Raw genomic sequence first — 18,157 nt, 5'->3', positions numbered from 1 at the left:
TAAGCCAAGGATACGATATAATACAATCACCTCTATTACTCAACATTATTTTAGAGGTTCTGGCTACTCCATTAAAATGAAGAAAAAATGAAATAAAGTAAAAACACTTGGGAAGAAAAGGTGTTTTACTTTGCAGATGATATGATTGTTTTCCTAGAAAACCTAAGATACTACTAAAATTTTTAAAATAAATTGTGATGTGGCTGGTCACAAGATCAGTATATCAAAATCAATAGATTCTTTTTCCTGTAATAGTAATAACCACTTAGAAATGAATGGAAAAAATGTTCTAGTATTGAGAAAAATGAAATACCTAGGAGTAAATAAGAAAAGTACAGAACCTATCTAAAGAAAAATATAAATCTTATTGAAGCATATAAAAGAAGGCTTTAAATAAGGGAGAGACTCATCATGTTTCCTGATAGGACAGCTTGATACAAAGTTGTCATTACTTCAAAAATTAATATATAAATGTAATGTCTTCTCAATTGCAGTCACATTTAGGGGCAGTGAGTATGTGGATAAAATTATTTTTAAGTTCATTTGGAAGAAAAAATATTTAAGAATACCCATGAAAATTATAAAAATAGAAGAATCATTGGTCTGCTCCAAATGTGACCATTATTGAGGATTTTAGCCCCTGGAGATGCATTATCAGTACTTCTCTTATGTCCCCGATAATGCCTGTCACCATGCTGAGCCCCTGGTAAAAACCAATGGAAAACAATCCCCCCACCAAAACAAACTTAGTAGATTTCTTTTATGCTTCTCCACTTAAATGCTTCTTTTCTTTTCAGCTACTGTTTCAGCTCATTATTGACTACTTAGCGGAGTTTAGTTCCACACCAGCTGTCTTCACAATGATAACAGAACAGTTAAAGAAGACCTACTTTAACATCCTCATCAAGCCTGAGACTCTGGCCAAGTGGGTATACCGGGGGTCAGCTTTTATTTTGAAGGCCTGGAAGTATTGGCCTTCCCAGGGGTTAGGTGTGGGGGAGGAGGCTTAGTTTCAGTGCTGATTTGCAGACATGTAAGAATTGTGCTGTGGTTTAGGAAATCTGGCCATAGGGTTACAGGATTTCTAAACCCAGCTAAAGTAGCTATCTGGGAGTACGACTGAAAGTAGCCTACTATACTTAGAGACTCGATGAAAAAATGGGTGTTTTTTCCTAAAGTTTTGGCTTTGTTGTAGCTCAAAATTGCTTGCTGCTGACTTCACTGGGGTGATTGTAGTGTGTTGGGTGTTGTGATGAGGAGCTGAGTTAAACTGCTTAACACATCATTTATCTAGCAACTGCAGCTATCTAGAATTCAGCCAAGGTTCCAGAGAGAGCAAAAAGGCTTATGGACAGTGTCATGTGGGGTCTCAGCTCCCGGTCCTCCCACAAGAACGCAGGATATGGCGAGGCCAAAAAGGAACACCCACGGAGCCATAGATAGGGGAGTCATACCACTATATTCTCACTGGCGGCTGGGTTGGAGACACAGGAAGCAGGAGCCATATGATCCTCAAACTGCCGTCCGCTTCTCTGCCAACCAACAACCCCCTAGCGTAGCCACAGCGGTTATATTAGTGGCTAATGGCTAACCGGTTAACAGCTGATAGCCAACTAGTCACAGCTGATGGCCATCTACTACCCGAGCCAGCACCTTTCCACAGGAGGCCGAGAGCCTGGAAACTGCTCTCTGGGACTCTGTCCCCACAGACAGTCTGTACACTAATGCTTAAACCCTCTGCTAATAGGCAACCCCCCCCCACCCACCCCTGACCCTTTCATCAGAGCCTGTTCTTTGGTCTAGAGCTAATGGTGACCAATAGGGTACTTTGGTGAATCAGGAGAAAAATACCCTCTTGGGGGTACCCTCTATCAGCTGGCAGGGCCTTTGTGGGATGGGGAGAAAAGTCCCCCTAAGCAGACACAGCCCTTTGTGCACATGGTTTGCAAGGCCCCACTTGACCTCCTAGCTGGGCATCTATAAATGGCGAACAAACAGCACCACCTCATATAGAAGCTCTGCTTTGGACAGTTATAATGAGCCCATGAATGACCAATATTCAAAATCAGGGGAAGAAGCATGTAAAAGTCAGACAGGTAATAACTGATAATCTGATCACAAAACCTACAATAACTAATAACCAAATATAAGTTGGAAAGGAGAGTTGTCTGAAACTATTGATATGATGAAAAATAGCCCTGTGTGTGCAATAACTCCTGAATACTACTTTATTAAAATGTGGTAAAATAATAACACCACCTATATTTATTGAAGATTTGTTATGTGCTACATCTAAGAACTTTATATGTATTTATTTCTCACCAAAACCCCATTATTTCCCTTGTTTTAGAAATGAAGAAATTGAGTCACAGATGTTAGGTGACTTGCCAAATTCAAACAGCTGAGTGTGGAAAAGGGGGGCAGTGGTCAGTCTGATTTTGACCTAGAGTGACTGCCTATACTTTATTGTCACTTCAGTAATATTCATAATGGTGGCCTCCAGGAATTAATAAAATGTCAGATTTCAAATCAAAATAGTAGTTTTAAATTGGTATGTGACTCACCTGACAACTTCACTTATGTGAAATATTTTGTTTTGCAAGTGAGACAGGTAAGTGAGTTGTTGTACCAGTGAGCAAATCTGTGTAAAAGTTTATGCAATTTTAAATGCTTTTTGGTGATTGTTTCCCCATCTTAAGTTGTGACAGAATTGTCTGTCTTTAAAGCATACCATCTATAGAAATTTAACCCAATTCTTCTGTACCTTCAAAATTCACTTCTTACAACAAAACTGTTTTTTTCTGCCCTCTGGATAGAGACGTGCGGCTTTTAGTCCTGGAATATGCCCGTTGGTCTATGATTGACAAGTACCGGGCTTTGATGGATGGCCTTTCCCTTGAATCTCTGCTGAGCTTCGTCAGAGAGTTCAAATCCCAGCTCTTTGTGGAGGGCCTGGTACAAGGCAACGTGACAAGCACAGTGAGTATGAGGCACCCTGCTGTTGTTGGCCAGGTCTGAGTGCTCTCGTGGGCTCTGGAATTGCATTAGTTCTTCCTGAAGCCCTGGAGGTTTGGCCGGTCAGCACTGTCAAGGTCTGTTTAGATGAGAACCTGGCCCCTTTGATGCCGGGCAAGACTTTCCTTATGAAGGAAGCTGCTGGTCATGGGCCACGACTTTGAGTGAAATGGGTTTGCTAAACATATGGGATTGGTTACATTTGTTGAAGATTGTGTGTGGAAACTACAGTTTAGAGATTAAGTGGGAACTGGGGAGTGTGAACACGCACATACTTCGGCAGACCCTGTATGTCAAGCTTGTGTGTGAAGCTAAGGAGCTTGGGCTTCATCCTGTAGTAAATGGAGAACCTTGAAGGATGTAAAAGAGGGTTTGTCATTAAGGAAGATCCAGAGGGGCCGGGTACGGGGCTGCTATAAAAGTTGACAAGAAGTATGATTTCGCCTGTATGAGGTGTCTCGAGTACTCAGTCATAGAAACAGAAAGTAGAATGGTGGTTACTGGGGGGGCCAGGGGAGGTGAAAAAGGGGAATTGTTGTTTTATGGATCTAGAGTTTCAGGTTTGCAAGATGAAAAGTTCTGGAGTTCTGTTTCACAACACTGTGAATATACTTAACACTATAAACTGTACACTTAAAAATGGTTAAGATGGTAAACTTCATGTGTTTTTCACACACACACAGAGTTGAAGTGAAAGGTGATGAAGCCTGAGGTTAAGTGAAATAAATGAAAAAGGAGTACTTAAGACATAATGAGGTAGAGGATGGCCAGACTGGATGTGGGGGTGACGGAGAGGGGAGGGATCTATGACGGTGCCCCACTTTCTTGCTTGGACCGGTGGGTTGGTACAGGAAGAGGGACAGTAGGAGGTTTGGGACAGATGAGGGGTTTGCTCTAACCCGTACTGAATTGGATGTGTGTATGGGACATACTGAGGCCTCTTCTAGCCAAGAGTGCTAGTGGGGGACTCTCCCTAAACTGTTAGGCTGCTGAGCAGCTTCCCCTGTGGCCTCCCACTTAGTTTCTCAGGACTGGCCCTTTGATGGATTATATAAATGGCCTCTCTTGAGATTGGCTGATGTCCCCCCACTTCCTCTATGTCTTTAATCTCACAAGCCCAAAGCAGCCTTAGTTTCTGATAAACCGTAGCGTGCTGACAGACAGATGTTTCCAAGCCTCCACCCACGGAGAAGAGCAGGAATATATCGCCTGCTTCTGTGAGCAGTGGGGGTGCTGGGCACGGGCTTTGGTCCAGAGAACATAGTGCCATGTTTTGCCCCAGGTAGAAACCACTTTAAAGATGAGCTCACCCTTCCACTTATCCCTCCTTTATAGGTAAGAAAACAAGTTTGAGAGGGGGAGGGGATACGTTTACTTAGTATTAAGTATTATTCTATTGCTCATTCTATGCCAGGCTCCGTATGAATAGACCCAGGTTTCTAAAACAGTCACAGAGGGCACAGAGGGCACCCTGGTTAAGTTGAACTGTTAAGTTTGTTCCAGTGGGGAAAGTGTCACAGAGCACAGGTGGGCAGAGTGCCGAGGGAGAGCAGAGAGGAGCCTTTCAGTTGACAAACATACTAAATCAATGATGAGCCCAATCGGTGAAAGACGTAGGCAGTATTTTGGGTGACAAGACTATGTTTGCTTTCCTAATGTTAGCCAGGGCTTCCCAAGCCATTAGGGCTGATATTAGTTGGTTTTGGGTGAAATTAATGTCAAGAGAGCCTGATGTAGTTATTTTCTTTTCTTTTGCCTCTTAGGAATCTATGGATTTTCTGAAATACGTTGTTGAGTGAGTATGGGTTTGAGTTTTCCCTCTGGGAGTTGTGTGTTCTGACCAGCAGGAGGGCCCTAGCCACAACGCAGTTGTTACCAAACCGTAGTGGAGATGCTTCTTGTGGTGGATTTTCTTAAGGCTAGTTATGTAAACAAAGCACTTCAGAAGGGACTGTAGAAGGCCTGACCTCTTTATGACAATTTTGGGTGAGAGTAAGAGGATAAAGGCACCGCCTCAGTGACCCACACTAATTCTTTTGCAGCAAGCTGAACTTCAGGCCACTGGAGCAGGAGATGTCTGTGCAGTTCCAGGTGGTACAGCTGCCCAGTGGTCACCACCTGTGCAAAGTGAGAGCTCTGAACAGGGGTGACGCCAACTCTGAAGTCACAGTGTATTACCAGGTCAGTGGCCCCTTGCATATGGCCATTCTCATGGCCAAGTGCCTTTCGGGCACTAAAATCTGGGGAATTAGTGACCCTGTGACCTTCACGGCCCACTGTAGTTACCTCTGTAGTTTTGTGCTTGGGGTCATTTGTCTTGTTGAAGCAACTACATTTCACAATTGCTCCTGTCAGTGAAATGAATCCTTAAATCACAGAGCTTCATTAATCACCCAGACACTAGTCCAGGGGGACAGACTGAAGCATGGCTGGAAATTCTTATAAACATTCCCCTGACTACCCCAAGCAGCAGGAGGACATTTGTTCAAAGGACAGTTTAGAAAATGAGACAAACGTAAACATGGCCAAGCAATCTGTATAAGGCAAACAGAATGACTACCCAAGTTATAATTCAAGGTTTTAAAGTACCTGAGATAGGATTTATCACGTCCATTTTAGGAATGATGGAGCTGAGGTCCAGAGCCCCTTTCATCCCTGCGATCATACCAGCTGGGGCTGGAATTGATTCGTTCTGCCCTCAAATCCTGTGTTTGTTCCACACCATTCTGGAGAGGAGGGATAGGACTTAAAGAACTTTGCAACAATCTCAATTAGCCCACACCCTGCTTTACTTTGTGGTTAGCCCATTCATTTCTAGGACTATGTGGACCTGTGCCTGTCTAGACTTCCCAAACTCTGGGGCTCCAATAGCTGCTGCTATGGCCCTGGGTTCCCTGCATGAGGAATCCACCTGTCAGGCCCCGTGAAGATCCCTGGTCTGGGCTATGGGCATGGCTGTGTGGCCTTCCTCTCACCTTGTCCTTTGTTTCTGGCTCTGGACCTGAGTCTTTCCCTAGTGGCCCCCGCTTGTCGGCAGAGCCAGTCTCTCTCTGGCTGTTGCTACCTGGACTTTTCCTCCTAAGTTTTCAGCTTATTTGAAGCCAAAATGACCGACAGGTCACAAACTTCATAAATGATATGGCCTGGCCCTGCGTAGCGCTGTCCACATTTGTCAGTGCTTCTCACTGTCAGAACCTAGTAGCACTTCACTAGTTTTAGGTAGAATCTCCTGTTGTAAGAGCATGTCCACTGAGGTGCATTCCGCTGGTCACCTCTTAGCACTAGCTTTTAATACAAACTGCTTCCTTTAGGGAACCACTTCCCTGCATTCTGGAGATGGGGGGACAGAGGGATGGGACAGGAAATTGACATAACGTTTTGACTGGTTTTGTCAATCCTTCTAGCGGCAAACAGGAAATCTCGTTGCTGACCAAACAGGGAGCATTGGCTTTAGCCTCTTCCTCTGGTGAAGTGGGAAGGAATAGAAATGAGTCTGTGTCAGAGCCTTCAAGAGCCTGACTAGGGGATGCACTAGCAAAATTTTTGCTTGTTGGCCCTCTGCCCTCTTTCATTCTAACTGCATTATTTTGCCGGCGTCCAGGACGCTCGCGAGGATGGGATCTCCCACAATGTGGCTTCTGCTGGGCTTTCTTCTTATCAGTTGGTTTGGGTTCTTGTGTGTGGCTGCAGAAGTTCCTATTTATATCCTCTCCGTCTGAGAAATAGGTCCAGACACCCTTCATTGATCCCCAGACATTTCCTGCTCCCCTTAGGACCTTGAACTGCAAAAACTTGATTTTAGGTTGTGTTCTCTAGGTTCTTTGGACAGGAGCTGGCAGATCAGGGATTCCTGGACTGTACTCCATGTCTGCCTGCAGTTCTGTGCCAGAGCTGGGAATACAGATGTTCAAGCATGATTCCTGTCCTCACAGACCTTGTCTAGTGGGAAGGCGGATGTATAAACAAAATTGAAAGCATAGGGCAGGAGAGGGTACGATCAGCTCTCTTGGGGGATTAGAGTGGGATGGATGCCTGAATAAATGGTTGCCAAGAATAGCTGATGAAGAAGCCTTGTAAGCCACTGGATTTTCAGTTGGTCTGATCAAGTTCTCCTTTCAGTCAGGTACCAGGAGTCTGAAAGAATACACCCTTATGGAGCTGCTTGTGGTAAGTTGCATGAAGGCGTGTTGTGTTCAGGAGCCCGACCCACTACAAGGACTGCCCTTTCTGCCGGAGGGAGGGGCTTGGGCGTGGTCAGAGACATGTTTGGAAGGTGAAATGGTTCTTTAGCATTCTTAACCCGGTATGATCACGGACAAGGGGCCTGGGCAATTTAGGAAGCAGGCAGGTAAGAGAGGCTAGACTTAGGGGGTATGTGGAACACTTCAGGGGAAGAAATTGAGGTTTCTCTGCTAGGAGGATTTGGGCTGATGGGTAGTATGTTGAATTGCAGATGCACATGGAAGAGCCTTGTTTTGACTTCCTTCGAACCAAGCAGACCCTTGGGTAAGTCTGCTGGCAAGAGCACTGAACTCAAGTAAGGATCTGGGGCTTATTTTGCATGCGGAGGTTTGTTGGATATCTAGACCAGGCAGTCTCTCAAAGCCCTTTGGTCCTTCCATGCCTTAGAGTCATACCTACTGGTCAAAACTTCTGGAATTTGCATCTTGGACTATGATCAGGTTTCCAGTTTGGTCAAGTTTCAAGATTAGCAAGAGAAAAAAACTGGCCTGTGGTCCTCAGTTCAGGAGAGGGGTGGTCACCGTAACCTGAGAGTGCAATAGAAGCATACATATTTATAGATCTTGTTTCAGAACCACCAGATCCAGTAAAGACGTATAGAAACCCTTTCCTCATCTCTGATGCTTCTGAGGGCAAGACCCAGGTGACTACCTGAGCTCATAAAAATTTTTCGCTTTGGCTGTAGGTACCATGTCTACCCCACCTGTAGGAACACATCTGGGATTCTAGGATTCTCTGTCACCGTGGGGACTCAGGCAACCAAATACAAGTGAGTAGATGGGTCCAACTATTACTCTTGGCGTGGAGAGTAGGGGCTACAGACATTTCCTTAAACCTCAGACCATACTGACCAAATTGGGTTTGCTTCATTTAGTCCCAGCTGCAGGGAGTGGGGGCTGGGGAGTGGCTGCTCATAGATGGCCGGATCCAGGACTGATCAGTGGTTCCTGTGGTTCTAGTAGGGTTTGACTCATCCTGTGGTTATTATGCAGGGCTTGCCAATGTTTCACCTCCGGCAGACCTGAGCACAAGAAAGGCAAAGGTACCTGACCTGACCTTGTGCTGGCAGCAAGGTCCAAGGCCTTGCTGGTTCTCAGCTTTGAAATGGTCAAGCATGGCTGTCACTGCTTCCATATGATGGATGATAGCAGGAAAATGGGCTAGAGGTAGGGTTCTCTGCCTCCCTCAACTGAGGGGAGAGGACTGAGGACCAGGAAGAAAACACTTCAGCCTCTTTCCTGGAAATACGCCTCAGCCCTAAATTCTCTCACCTTGAGACCAGGTCTCTGATGACTTTTAATTGAAGATGTTTTGTTTCAGCTCTGAAGTTGTTGATAAGAAGATAGAAGAGTTTCTTTCTAGCTTTGAGGAAAAGATCGAGAACCTCACTGAGGACGCATTCAACACCCAGGTGACTGACCGAGCTGGCCTGGTCTTTTGTTCCTTGGCTCACACAAGCCCTCAAGACAACTAGACAGCAGTGCTGTGTGCAGCCAGTTTTTCTGAGCATTGTAGCCCCACCTTAATCTGACCATACGTCTTCTTCCTAGGTTCATCCCTCTCCATCATGCTGGCAGGTCCCAAGTGAAGGGGCCATAGCATGTCCATCGCAAACCAGACTGGACAGGGCCAAGAGTCCTGGGGGAATGGGTGTGATACCGTGCCTGAAGCTCTCTCTTTTTGCTGGTAACAGGTCACAGCTCTGATCAAGCTGAAGGAGTGCGAGGATACCCACCTGGGGGAGGAGGTGGACAGGAACTGGAACGAAGTGGTGACACAGCAGTATCTCTTTGACCGCCTTGCTCATGAGGTAGTAACACGGTTTTTTAGAGTAATATTGCCCTGACAGGGCCTCCTGAGTTTTCAGGAGTCACAGTTCCAAGCAAGTCAGTGTGTGGAAGTGAGACCTGGGGCACACGTCCAGGCTTGGTCATTTACTTGCTCATTTCTTGATTAGTCAAATCTGGTTTCTAGACTGGCCTCTCTAGAGGCACCTTAGGTGGCCAAGTGAGCAGGATGCTAATCCTTGCCTGCCTTTCCCACCAATTTCAGAGCAGATCCAGTTTTCTATTATATGTTGAGGTTCACTTCAGATTTGTGGAGATAAAAAGTTCTGCTATTTAAAGAAAATTTAAAACTTCTGGTCTTCACGAACATGGAGTTCCTCCTCCAGATTTAATGATTCCTGGTGTGGGTCTTTTGACGACTTCTAGCCCAAAGTAGTAAAACCCACAAAAAAAGAGCTCTGTATCCTGCACTCCAGTGCTCTGATAATTTAACTGTATGTGGAGAATTACCAAAGGACAGTGAGGCAAAAGGGTTTAACAAGAGGCTTTCGAGCAGCTCTTAAGGCACTCTTTTCCCTGTTAGAAGCAGGGCAGATAAAGTTCTCTTCACCTGTTTCAATACTGTATTTTCTCATGCGAGAGTACAGTTAACACGTACCTGAGAGTCTGGGCTCACTGTACAGCTCTCAGCTGTAAATACAGCATCTGCTACCCTCTCCTGCTTATCTGCCAGGGTCAGCCAGGGTCAGTCATTGCTATGAAACATGAAAGTGTATCACCAGTGCTCATTTTTATCCTTCTCTGGAAAGTTGGCGGCAAGCTGATACTTTGAAAAAATAAAACGATGTGCTCATACCAAGGAAGTGTTATGCTTAAGAACTGTCTTTCCAGAAAATGTGTTGTTAGTCTTTTATAGCTTTCTTTCTTTCTTATCTTCCCACCCCCTGTAAGATTGAAGCACTGAAATCATTCTCAAAATCAGACCTAGTCAGCTGGTTCAAGGCGCACCGAGGACCAGGAAGTAAAATGCTCAGCGTTCATGTGAGTGCGGTTCACTGAGCTGCGACCCCGGGGTTGTCATTTAGCCGTTACCATTCACTGCGTTTGGCTTGGGAACACAGACCCTAACAGCTCTTTGCCCAAATCTGCTCGGCACATTTCTCACCTCGAGTCTTTGACTTCTTTCAGGTTGTTGGGTTTGGGAAGTATGAACTGGAAGAGGACGGTACCCCTTGCGGTGAGGATTCCAACTCTTCTGAATTGATGCAGCTAACCTACCTGCCAACCTCTCCTCTGCTGGCAGATTCTACCATCCCCATTACTGATATCAGGGCTTTCACATCAACACTTAACCTTCTCCCCTACCATAAAATAGTCAAATAAACTGCAGTCTCATTGGCCTGAATGAAGCATTGTGTATTTTTAAATGTGCATTTTATTGAAGTTACACTACTATGGCCTTATGGCTTCCAATAAATTTTTGCACTGACATCACAGAATTTGATTTACTCCCCACACCCCATCTGTTGTGACTAACAAACCAAGGGTAGCAGCTGGCAGAGAGAAATCAGGGTGGGTCAGGTGGGACCAGAAAGCTTACAGGAGCAGTTTGATAAGCCCTGTCCTGCACTGGTCCTTTCAGATTGAAAATCCCATCCCTACGTAATCAATGTCTTACTAGTACCTAAACATTAGGTGCTAATACTAATACCTAAATCATGATAATAATGGTGGTGTTTTTAATGTATTTTTAAATAAAGGTAATTCTGTATTGCCCTTCAGAATGGCCATTTGCTGCTGTGGCATTCTTTTTATTATATTTTGTTTCAGTGTGGTGTAGAGATCTAAAAACGAACACTTCCCAACCCAACCCTCTAAGGCAATAAAATATTTTTGGATAAAATGTTGGTAGCCTGATGTGTGCTATATGAGAGTTCAATGAAGACTTTGGAGAATAGCATGGTTGGGGCTAAAGACAGAACACCAAGGATAAGGGAGGGGTGAGGAAAAGGGATTTTTCCATTATTTCAGAAGAGTCCTTGTGAAAAGCTAATTCCTGTACTCACAGGGTTGCCAAATAATTGGCGCCAAGTTTAACAATAAACATAATTAAAGAAACACATTAAAAAAAAATTGGAAAAATTACTTTATGAAGCCATAAGAAGCACTGAGTATAATTAAACTGTGATCCAGAGTTAGATACAATTTAATAGTTCAATTCCAAAATAAAAGTTATTGTAGTTGAGACCATGAAATTTCCTAACACTTGATTTTAATACATTGCACTAATTTTCTAAAACTCACAGGAACCGATATTTACAGTAGAGAGAATATTTATGAAAAACCTGGTATCAGGTAAATGATATATGTATATATGTGTATGTGTATGTATCCCAAGGTTATGTGAACTAGGAAACAGGTGATGTATAATCTCAACAGCAGTACTAGAATGCAGAGTTTGAGACTGGGATTTATAAATGCTCTTCAAAGCGTGGGGATTGGAAAAGGAACACACCATCATGTTTTCAAAACCTGAAGTTTTTCTCAGGACTGAAGTCCAAATTGTAACTGCCACAAAAAGAGGAAAAAAGGGAAGCTTTTCTCGCTTTAATTATTCATCTGCTTCGGAAAGTCCAGTATCCCTGAGATAGGAACCACTGCAATAAAAAGGGAGTAAGTAGGTTCTCCCAAAGGAAGACTGTTACTTAGTTATGCCTACTGCCCTGGTTATCAGGTGTAAACTACGCATTTCCCAACCTAATGCTTGGCAGCACCAAGACGTTTCAGTAATGGTTCATCATAAACCCAACATTCTCCATCTTCATGAAATAACTGTAAAAGAAAGGGGGAGAACTCTGTTACACAGTTGCTGTGTACTTCTACAATATCATACTTATTTTACATCTTCGTCCTCCATTACACTGAAATGAGTTTCAGGCAAGGGACCGGTGCTCCTCTCGTTAACACCATGCTTACTTAAAACAGTGTGGTACTTCAACATTCACTGAAATGCACCAATGAGTCACAGTGCAGGGTAAAGGCGGAGAACTAGTTGAGAGTTGGGGCAGGCTCCCCAAAGCAAGCTTACCCTTGTCTCCCATTGAATTTCCTTCTCCTTCCTTTCTCGGGCTTCTGCTCTTTGTCTTTCTTCAAGTCTATGCTTGGCTTCCGTTGCTGCATCAATATCCCTGATTTTTAAGTTGTAAGTGACATCCTTCCAAAGGCTAAAAAGAAGTCAAGGTGCTAAGTTAAGTACTAGAGAGATACAGGAGTCAGCAATCTTGAGAACGAAACTCTAGAGCTACCCTGAATATAGCACAATTACAGTGTAAGTCAAATGGCTTTAAGTGCTGTAGTTCACAATCTCCTAAGCTGGTAACAAGGCACTGGAGTAAAGAACAGAAAAATGGAAGACTGCACTGCTAGTTGTCAAAGGAAGAAATAAAGGATGGGCAGAAAGCTGGATAAATGATACTGTGTTTCCCCAAATATAACACCGGGTCTTATATTAATTTTTGCTCCAAAAGACGCATTAGGGCTTATGTTCAGAGGACGTCATCCTGAAAAATCATGCCAGGGCTTCTTTTCTGGTTAGGTCTTATTTTCGGGAAACACAGTATATAATAGAGGAGAAAGAACAGTGAGAACTGAGACCTGGCATTCTATTTCTGGCTCTACACCTAATTAGCTATGCTACATAGGAGGTGTCAGTTCACCTCTCTAGGGCTTAAGTGTCCTTTACTACAAACCAGGAGGATTAGATCAGGGGAGCTGAGAAGTTCCCTTTCAGAAAAGCTCCCTTGGATTTAACAATGAGAACTTGAAGAAACAGTGTGAATAGATACTTAAGAGTCAAAAGGTGAATTGCAGAGGCTTAAGAGATTTGGCTTCCTCTCAAGGTCTAGAAGATGATAACAAGTCTGGTCCAAACATGTCACTTAACAAGTGAAGATTCCTAGGGACTAGAAGAATGGCCATGCCTAAGATCCCCTTATGGTGAGTAGCAGAACATGTATTTCTACAGATTCCCACTTATGTAACTAAGCAGGCAGTCTAGCCAAGCAGGATATTAAAAAGTTAGAGATAAAAGCAGGGTAATGAATTGTAAGGTCCCCTTATTTCATTTAAGAAATCCCCTAATATGCTAAACAAAGAACTTAAGTGCATGATTCCTCATAACCACTAAAAGATCCCAATTTTATCAGGCAAATGGGAAAGGAAAAAATATGTTTAAGACTACAGGAAAATTGAGTATCGGTTAGATAGACATTTGATGATAAATTAAGAAATTGACTTTGTTAAAGCATGGTAATGACATGTGGTTAGTTTTTTTTTGTTAAGTCATTTTAGAGATATGTGCTGAAATAACGTAAGGATGAAATTACAAAAAGTTTCCTACGAACAAAAGACCTGAACGTGTTTTACCACACGTCTCAGTTGGGACTTGACTGTCATCTCTTATAAACCACAAAGATGGTGATAAGCCAACATACATGGGTACTTACTATATACCAAGCCTCATATACATGCTACATGTTCATCTCATTTAGTCCTCACAACAACTCTGAGCTAGTTCCCGTTTCAAGAAACACAGAGGCGAGCCTGCAGTCTCAGTTACACAGAAATGCTGGAGCTCCACGTGAACCCAGGCATTCAAACTGTGTCTGTGCTGTTACCCTCTGCTGTACCATCCCCCAAACCCAGCCCTGTGCCTAAGCCTAGCCAATGTGGGGGCACCGCCTCAATAGCCCCTCGCCTCAAAAGCCCTTGTTACGTCGTCTCCTTACCAGCGGGATTCAAACTCATTCTGATCTTCCAATTTCCTCACTTTCTTCTTGACTATAGGCAACTTCTTGGTATCTATAAAAACTGCGTTTTCCTAGAAAACAGAAGAGGTAGGTAGGTAGATGTTTTACTGTTCAAACTGTTCTAGGAGGAAGAGGCAACTCTTCCCAGAAGACTTTAACAGAGGTAATAATCAAATCCCACATACTATGTTTCCCCCAAAATAAGACCAGGTCTTATATTAATTCTTTCTCCAAAAGACTCATTAGGGCTTATGTTCAGGGGATGTCATCCTCAAAAATCATGCTAGGGCTTATTTTCCAGTTAGGTTATTTTTGGGGAAACATGGTATATTCATGAAGACAGTGAGTTTCATATGCAGCCTTCAGCCTAAAATATAGGTGTATGTCTTAAGTCGTGGTAGAGGCTCAATTCAACAGACATTTTCATGTGGCTATGTGCTACATTCTCAGGATGTCATTTCTCCGAGAGCTGGGCCAGTAAACAACTAATCCTAATCCGTATCCTGAAGTGCTTTTCACAGTTCACATTCTCCAAGTCCCAATTCCAGTTCACCGTTTATCCCATGCCACCTTCCTGCTCCCTTAATTAGGTATAGGCAATGCCTGCAAATTCCTGGAGGGCAAGGACTATTTTCCTCATTTCTGTATCCTTGGTGCCAGGCAGTCAATACATGTCTTATACAAAATCAAACTGTGTACATAAACACAAATTAGTTTAGCACTTCATTTTATAAACATACCACACATTCTAATGATACAGCTAACATTTACTGGGTGCTTACTATGTGCCAAGCATTTTTCTACATACTCATATATTACTCTTGAGTGTTTTGAGAGAGAAATGTAAAAGTCATTCTACTTCCTGTACTGCTGGGGAAGAGTCGGGGGGGAAGGAAAAGGAATGCCATGAAGAGATGGCATTAGAGCTGGCCTTGGTGGTTCAACTTCCAGATGAAAGAAGCCAGAGAAAGGGACAGGCTACACAACTCAATGCAGCCTGAAAAAAGTGGCAAAATATAGGTTCTTACCCCTGTTGTGTATTTTGCATACATTACGCCATTCCATTCCCCTTCAACTGAACAAAAAGACTTCTTGTCATTTGGAGAACTAAATAGAAAAGGAAACATTTGAGTTAATCTCAAGTTGAAAAATACCAAAGAATTTGGTCAGGGTGGCCTACCTACACAGAGCAGAACACAGAAGAGCGACTGCAAAGTCTTTGGTAAAGGCAGCTCAACGACACTGGATTTCCCAGAGCCAACTGCATGCTAATGAACTTGAAATCCCATGAACAGTGTGAGTCTGAGAGGAGCAAGAGAGCCCGGTGCTGGGAACACAGCAGACTAGGGACAGTCCCCGCTCTCCAGCTGTTCACAGCCTAGTGGGGAGAGACATCACCACTGAGATTCTGGATGGTAAGTGCTGTGGTGAGTTTATGCGAGCGTTGCAGTTCAAGGGCAAAACTGCTGGGATGAGGGTCAGGGAAGGGTTTGCTTAAGGATATAATGCTAGAGACCAGGCTTTCATCCTCAGGCTGAAAGGGACCTCTGGGTCAAATGGTATTGACCTCTTTTCCTGAGCAAGGATCCCTTTCTCAAAAGCTCCAACCGTCCTCTACTTGGACATGACACTGATATGTATGACAAGTACAGAATTTGGGAAGATAAGCATCACAGCAAAGGACAGGTTAGGAGGGGCAAGGAATGAATACAGCAGGAGGCTAAAAGAGGTCAGGAAGAGAAAAATATACAGGGCAGAGGGATGAAGTTGCTATCACTGGACTGAAACTTAAACTTCCTTTATGATTTAGGGGCTTTGGGGGAAGTGGGATAAATGGAAAGAAAAATGGCAGGATCCCAGATTTAGAGTCATTGTGAGTGGCTCTCAAAAGTGTGGTCTGGGAATCCCTAGGGGTTCCCACGACCCCTCGTAGGTCAAAACTATTTTCCTAATATTAAAACATTATTTGCCTTTTTCAGCTTAGTTTTCGCACAAGTGTACAGTGTTTCCAAAAGGCTATATAATATGTAGCAACCAAATGATTGCCAAGTAGATAGGAGAATCCAGCTATCTTTGATTAATTCCAGTTACACACTGCTTAACGATGGGGATATGTTCTGAGAAATGGGTCGTTAAGCGATTTCATTGCGTGAACACCATAGAGTCCACTTACACAAACCTAGATGGTACAGCCAGCCTACTGCACACCCAGGCTGTATGGTACATGGGCTACAAGCCTATACAGCATGTTACTGTACAAAACAACACAAGATTAAATCAAGCACAAGAGAAAATGATGCAATCAAGAGATGTATGAAGCTGCTATTGGCATAACATGGCATACTGTTTTACAGCAAACTTTTTTCATAAGTAGAAAGAGTACACACTAAAATAACAATAAAATTGTAATACATAAACCAGCAACAGTTGTTTATCATTATCATGTATTATGTACTGTACACAACTGTATGTGCTATACTTTGTAGACTGTGGGTTTGTTTACAGCATCAGCACAAACACATAATGTGATGTGTTGTACTGCTATAGTACAATGGCTATGACATCACTAGGTGACAGGAATTTTTCGGCTCTATTATAATCTTATGGAACCACCGTCATATATGCTGTCCGTGATGGACCAAAACATCATTATGCAGCACATGACTGTATATTAGAGATTTACAAAATTCAGAAAATGTACAATGCCACGCTTCTCACAAATTTCTTAAAGAAGAGTTTTGGGAAGTTTTTTCTTTTTTCATAAAATGCTACTGTCACTTGTAAAAATGCATTCATAAATATTTTAAAATCTGTTTTAATATCTAATAAGAGAAATACTGATGGATATAATATAAACAAAAGCTCTTTGGGGTTCTTAATTCTTAAGTGTAAAAAAGTCCAGACACCAAAGAGTTTGAGAACTACTCAGCTAGTACATCCTTCATCTGATGCTCAGCTCCCTAATTTGAAGAGCCCACCAAGTGCTCGTTTTGCTCACTTGAGGGTAGCCTTTCTACTACTTATGGCTAAGACTGGTGGAGAATTCTGCTGAGTCAGCAAGTTCCTGTTGGTCCGATGACCTCTGAGGAACCCTGAGAAGCAGGCACACCCATGTCTCTGTTCTGGACATCCTATTTTTATCACCTGCCGTTTTGGGGGAGCAGCAGCATGATAGAAGTGACTTTTACTGCTTTCTAAGCTCTGCCCATTTTTCTGACTGCAATAATATTTTGGATTTTACACTGATCTTTAGTAAACTTCATCTTATGTTCATGGTCTCACCCTGCTCAAGACTTTTTTGGATGCTGATTCTGTCATCCAAATGAAATTATCTCCCTGGATAACTGGTTAACTAGTCGTGTATCTTCCAACTGCAACACTGTTCCCAAAAAGGCCTTTGAGGGCAGAGAAAGTCCTGCAGATTTTCCTCTTCCAGGCAGGCTCTGAACACCCCCAACTGACTGTTACCCAGACAGCACAGCTGTCTTCATCAGAACCTAGAATATCAAATGGAACCAAGTCAAGATGTGATGGTCACTGTTTTTCCCAAGAAAAGCACAGAAAAAAAGGACAGTGCCGACTGGGAGACACTCCAGTGGGACTCACAGAGTCTGGACTAGCTCATGGTTCAAGCTGGCAATAGTCGGGAAATCGGTGATGTGGGTTAGCTAGACGATCTAGGAAGACGCCTTTCTGTTCCCCATTTGCAAGGCAAGTTCCTAGAAAGGAAACCCTGACAATGACCTCTGATTGTTCTCAACCCAGATTTTAGGTCTCCTTCTAAAAGTGGAATTTTAGGAAGAGACATGACTCACAGGATGTGAAACAAGTTTACAAAGACAGAACCATTAAAATGGTCAATTCCTAACAGAATTTATAGTTCAGGACAAAAGGAAAAGCATTTCAGAGAAGCAGAAGAGCACTAAAGCAAAAAAGCAAAACAAGAATACCTACAAAATCTCAGCGGTAACTCTGTGCTTCTTGCCCCCGTAGAATGGTTTAGTGTGGAAGACGATATTTGCACTATAGCCAGTTTTGGAACAATTAATACTGCATTCTCCGCCTAGTTCCACCCAGGGCACTGTGAGGATAGACCTGCAAAATCACAAGTTTTCAGGTAAGGCGGGACAATTCAGAGGAAAGAGCGGTGTAGCTTAAGGAACAGCAGGGTCTACTACTTGCTGATCAGAAGACATGGACACAGCTCTACTTGCCTTCCATAACCATTGGGGAACGTGAGGATGTAATGTTCGTCATAGTCTAGACACGAGACACAGCCTGTGGAGAGAAGGGTAAACTGATGAC

The 18,157-nt window shown here is 43.3% G+C and overlaps 2 protein-coding genes across 13 annotated transcripts in view; one reads left to right on the top strand and one right to left on the bottom strand.

Moving 5' to 3' along the window:
• The window catches only part of NRDC (nardilysin convertase), a 67,872-nt gene extending 57,419 nt beyond the window's left edge, over positions 1–10,453 (top strand). For both annotated transcript variants that reach the window (XM_033114972.1, XM_033114971.1), the window contains exons 21-31: positions 798–925; positions 2,817–2,979; positions 4,779–4,810; positions 5,058–5,196; positions 7,135–7,182; positions 7,469–7,521; positions 7,943–8,026; positions 8,578–8,668; positions 8,951–9,067; positions 9,996–10,085; positions 10,233–10,453. In XM_033114972.1, the coding sequence (XP_032970863.1) occupies positions 798–925; positions 2,817–2,979; positions 4,779–4,810; positions 5,058–5,196; positions 7,135–7,182; positions 7,469–7,521; positions 7,943–8,026; positions 8,578–8,668; positions 8,951–9,067; positions 9,996–10,085; positions 10,233–10,427 (1,140 nt within the window). In that variant the 3' untranslated portion in view covers positions 10,428–10,453. The remainder of the gene's footprint in view (positions 1–797; positions 926–2,816; positions 2,980–4,778; positions 4,811–5,057; positions 5,197–7,134; positions 7,183–7,468; positions 7,522–7,942; positions 8,027–8,577; positions 8,669–8,950; positions 9,068–9,995; positions 10,086–10,232) is intronic.
• A 720-nt stretch (positions 10,454–11,173) lies between these two features.
• OSBPL9 (oxysterol binding protein like 9) overlaps positions 11,174–18,157 on the bottom strand; it is a 128,781-nt gene continuing 121,797 nt past the window's right edge. For 10 of the 11 annotated variants that reach the window (XM_033114974.1, XM_033114975.1, XM_033114983.1 and 7 more), the window contains 6 exons: positions 18,067–18,130; positions 17,807–17,947; positions 14,881–14,959; positions 13,832–13,923; positions 12,133–12,268; positions 11,506–11,876 (listed from right to left, as the gene is read on the bottom strand). In XM_033114974.1, the coding sequence (XP_032970865.1) occupies positions 11,802–11,876; positions 12,133–12,268; positions 13,832–13,923; positions 14,881–14,959; positions 17,807–17,947; positions 18,067–18,130 (587 nt within the window). In that variant the 3' untranslated portion in view covers positions 11,506–11,801. Of the gene's footprint in view, positions 11,877–12,132; positions 12,269–13,831; positions 13,924–14,880; positions 14,960–17,806; positions 17,948–18,066; positions 18,131–18,157 lie in introns of all 11 variants that reach the window. The other variant, XM_033114973.1, reaches the window with a different exon arrangement.

The sequence above is a fragment of the Rhinolophus ferrumequinum genome, chromosome 9 (assembly GCF_004115265.2).
Source record: "Rhinolophus ferrumequinum isolate MPI-CBG mRhiFer1 chromosome 9, mRhiFer1_v1.p, whole genome shotgun sequence".
NCBI classification, from domain to species: domain Eukaryota; kingdom Metazoa; phylum Chordata; class Mammalia; order Chiroptera; family Rhinolophidae; genus Rhinolophus; species Rhinolophus ferrumequinum.
The sequence above is the reverse complement of the archived record's forward strand: the minus strand, read 5'-3'. Positions and strand labels throughout refer to the sequence as shown.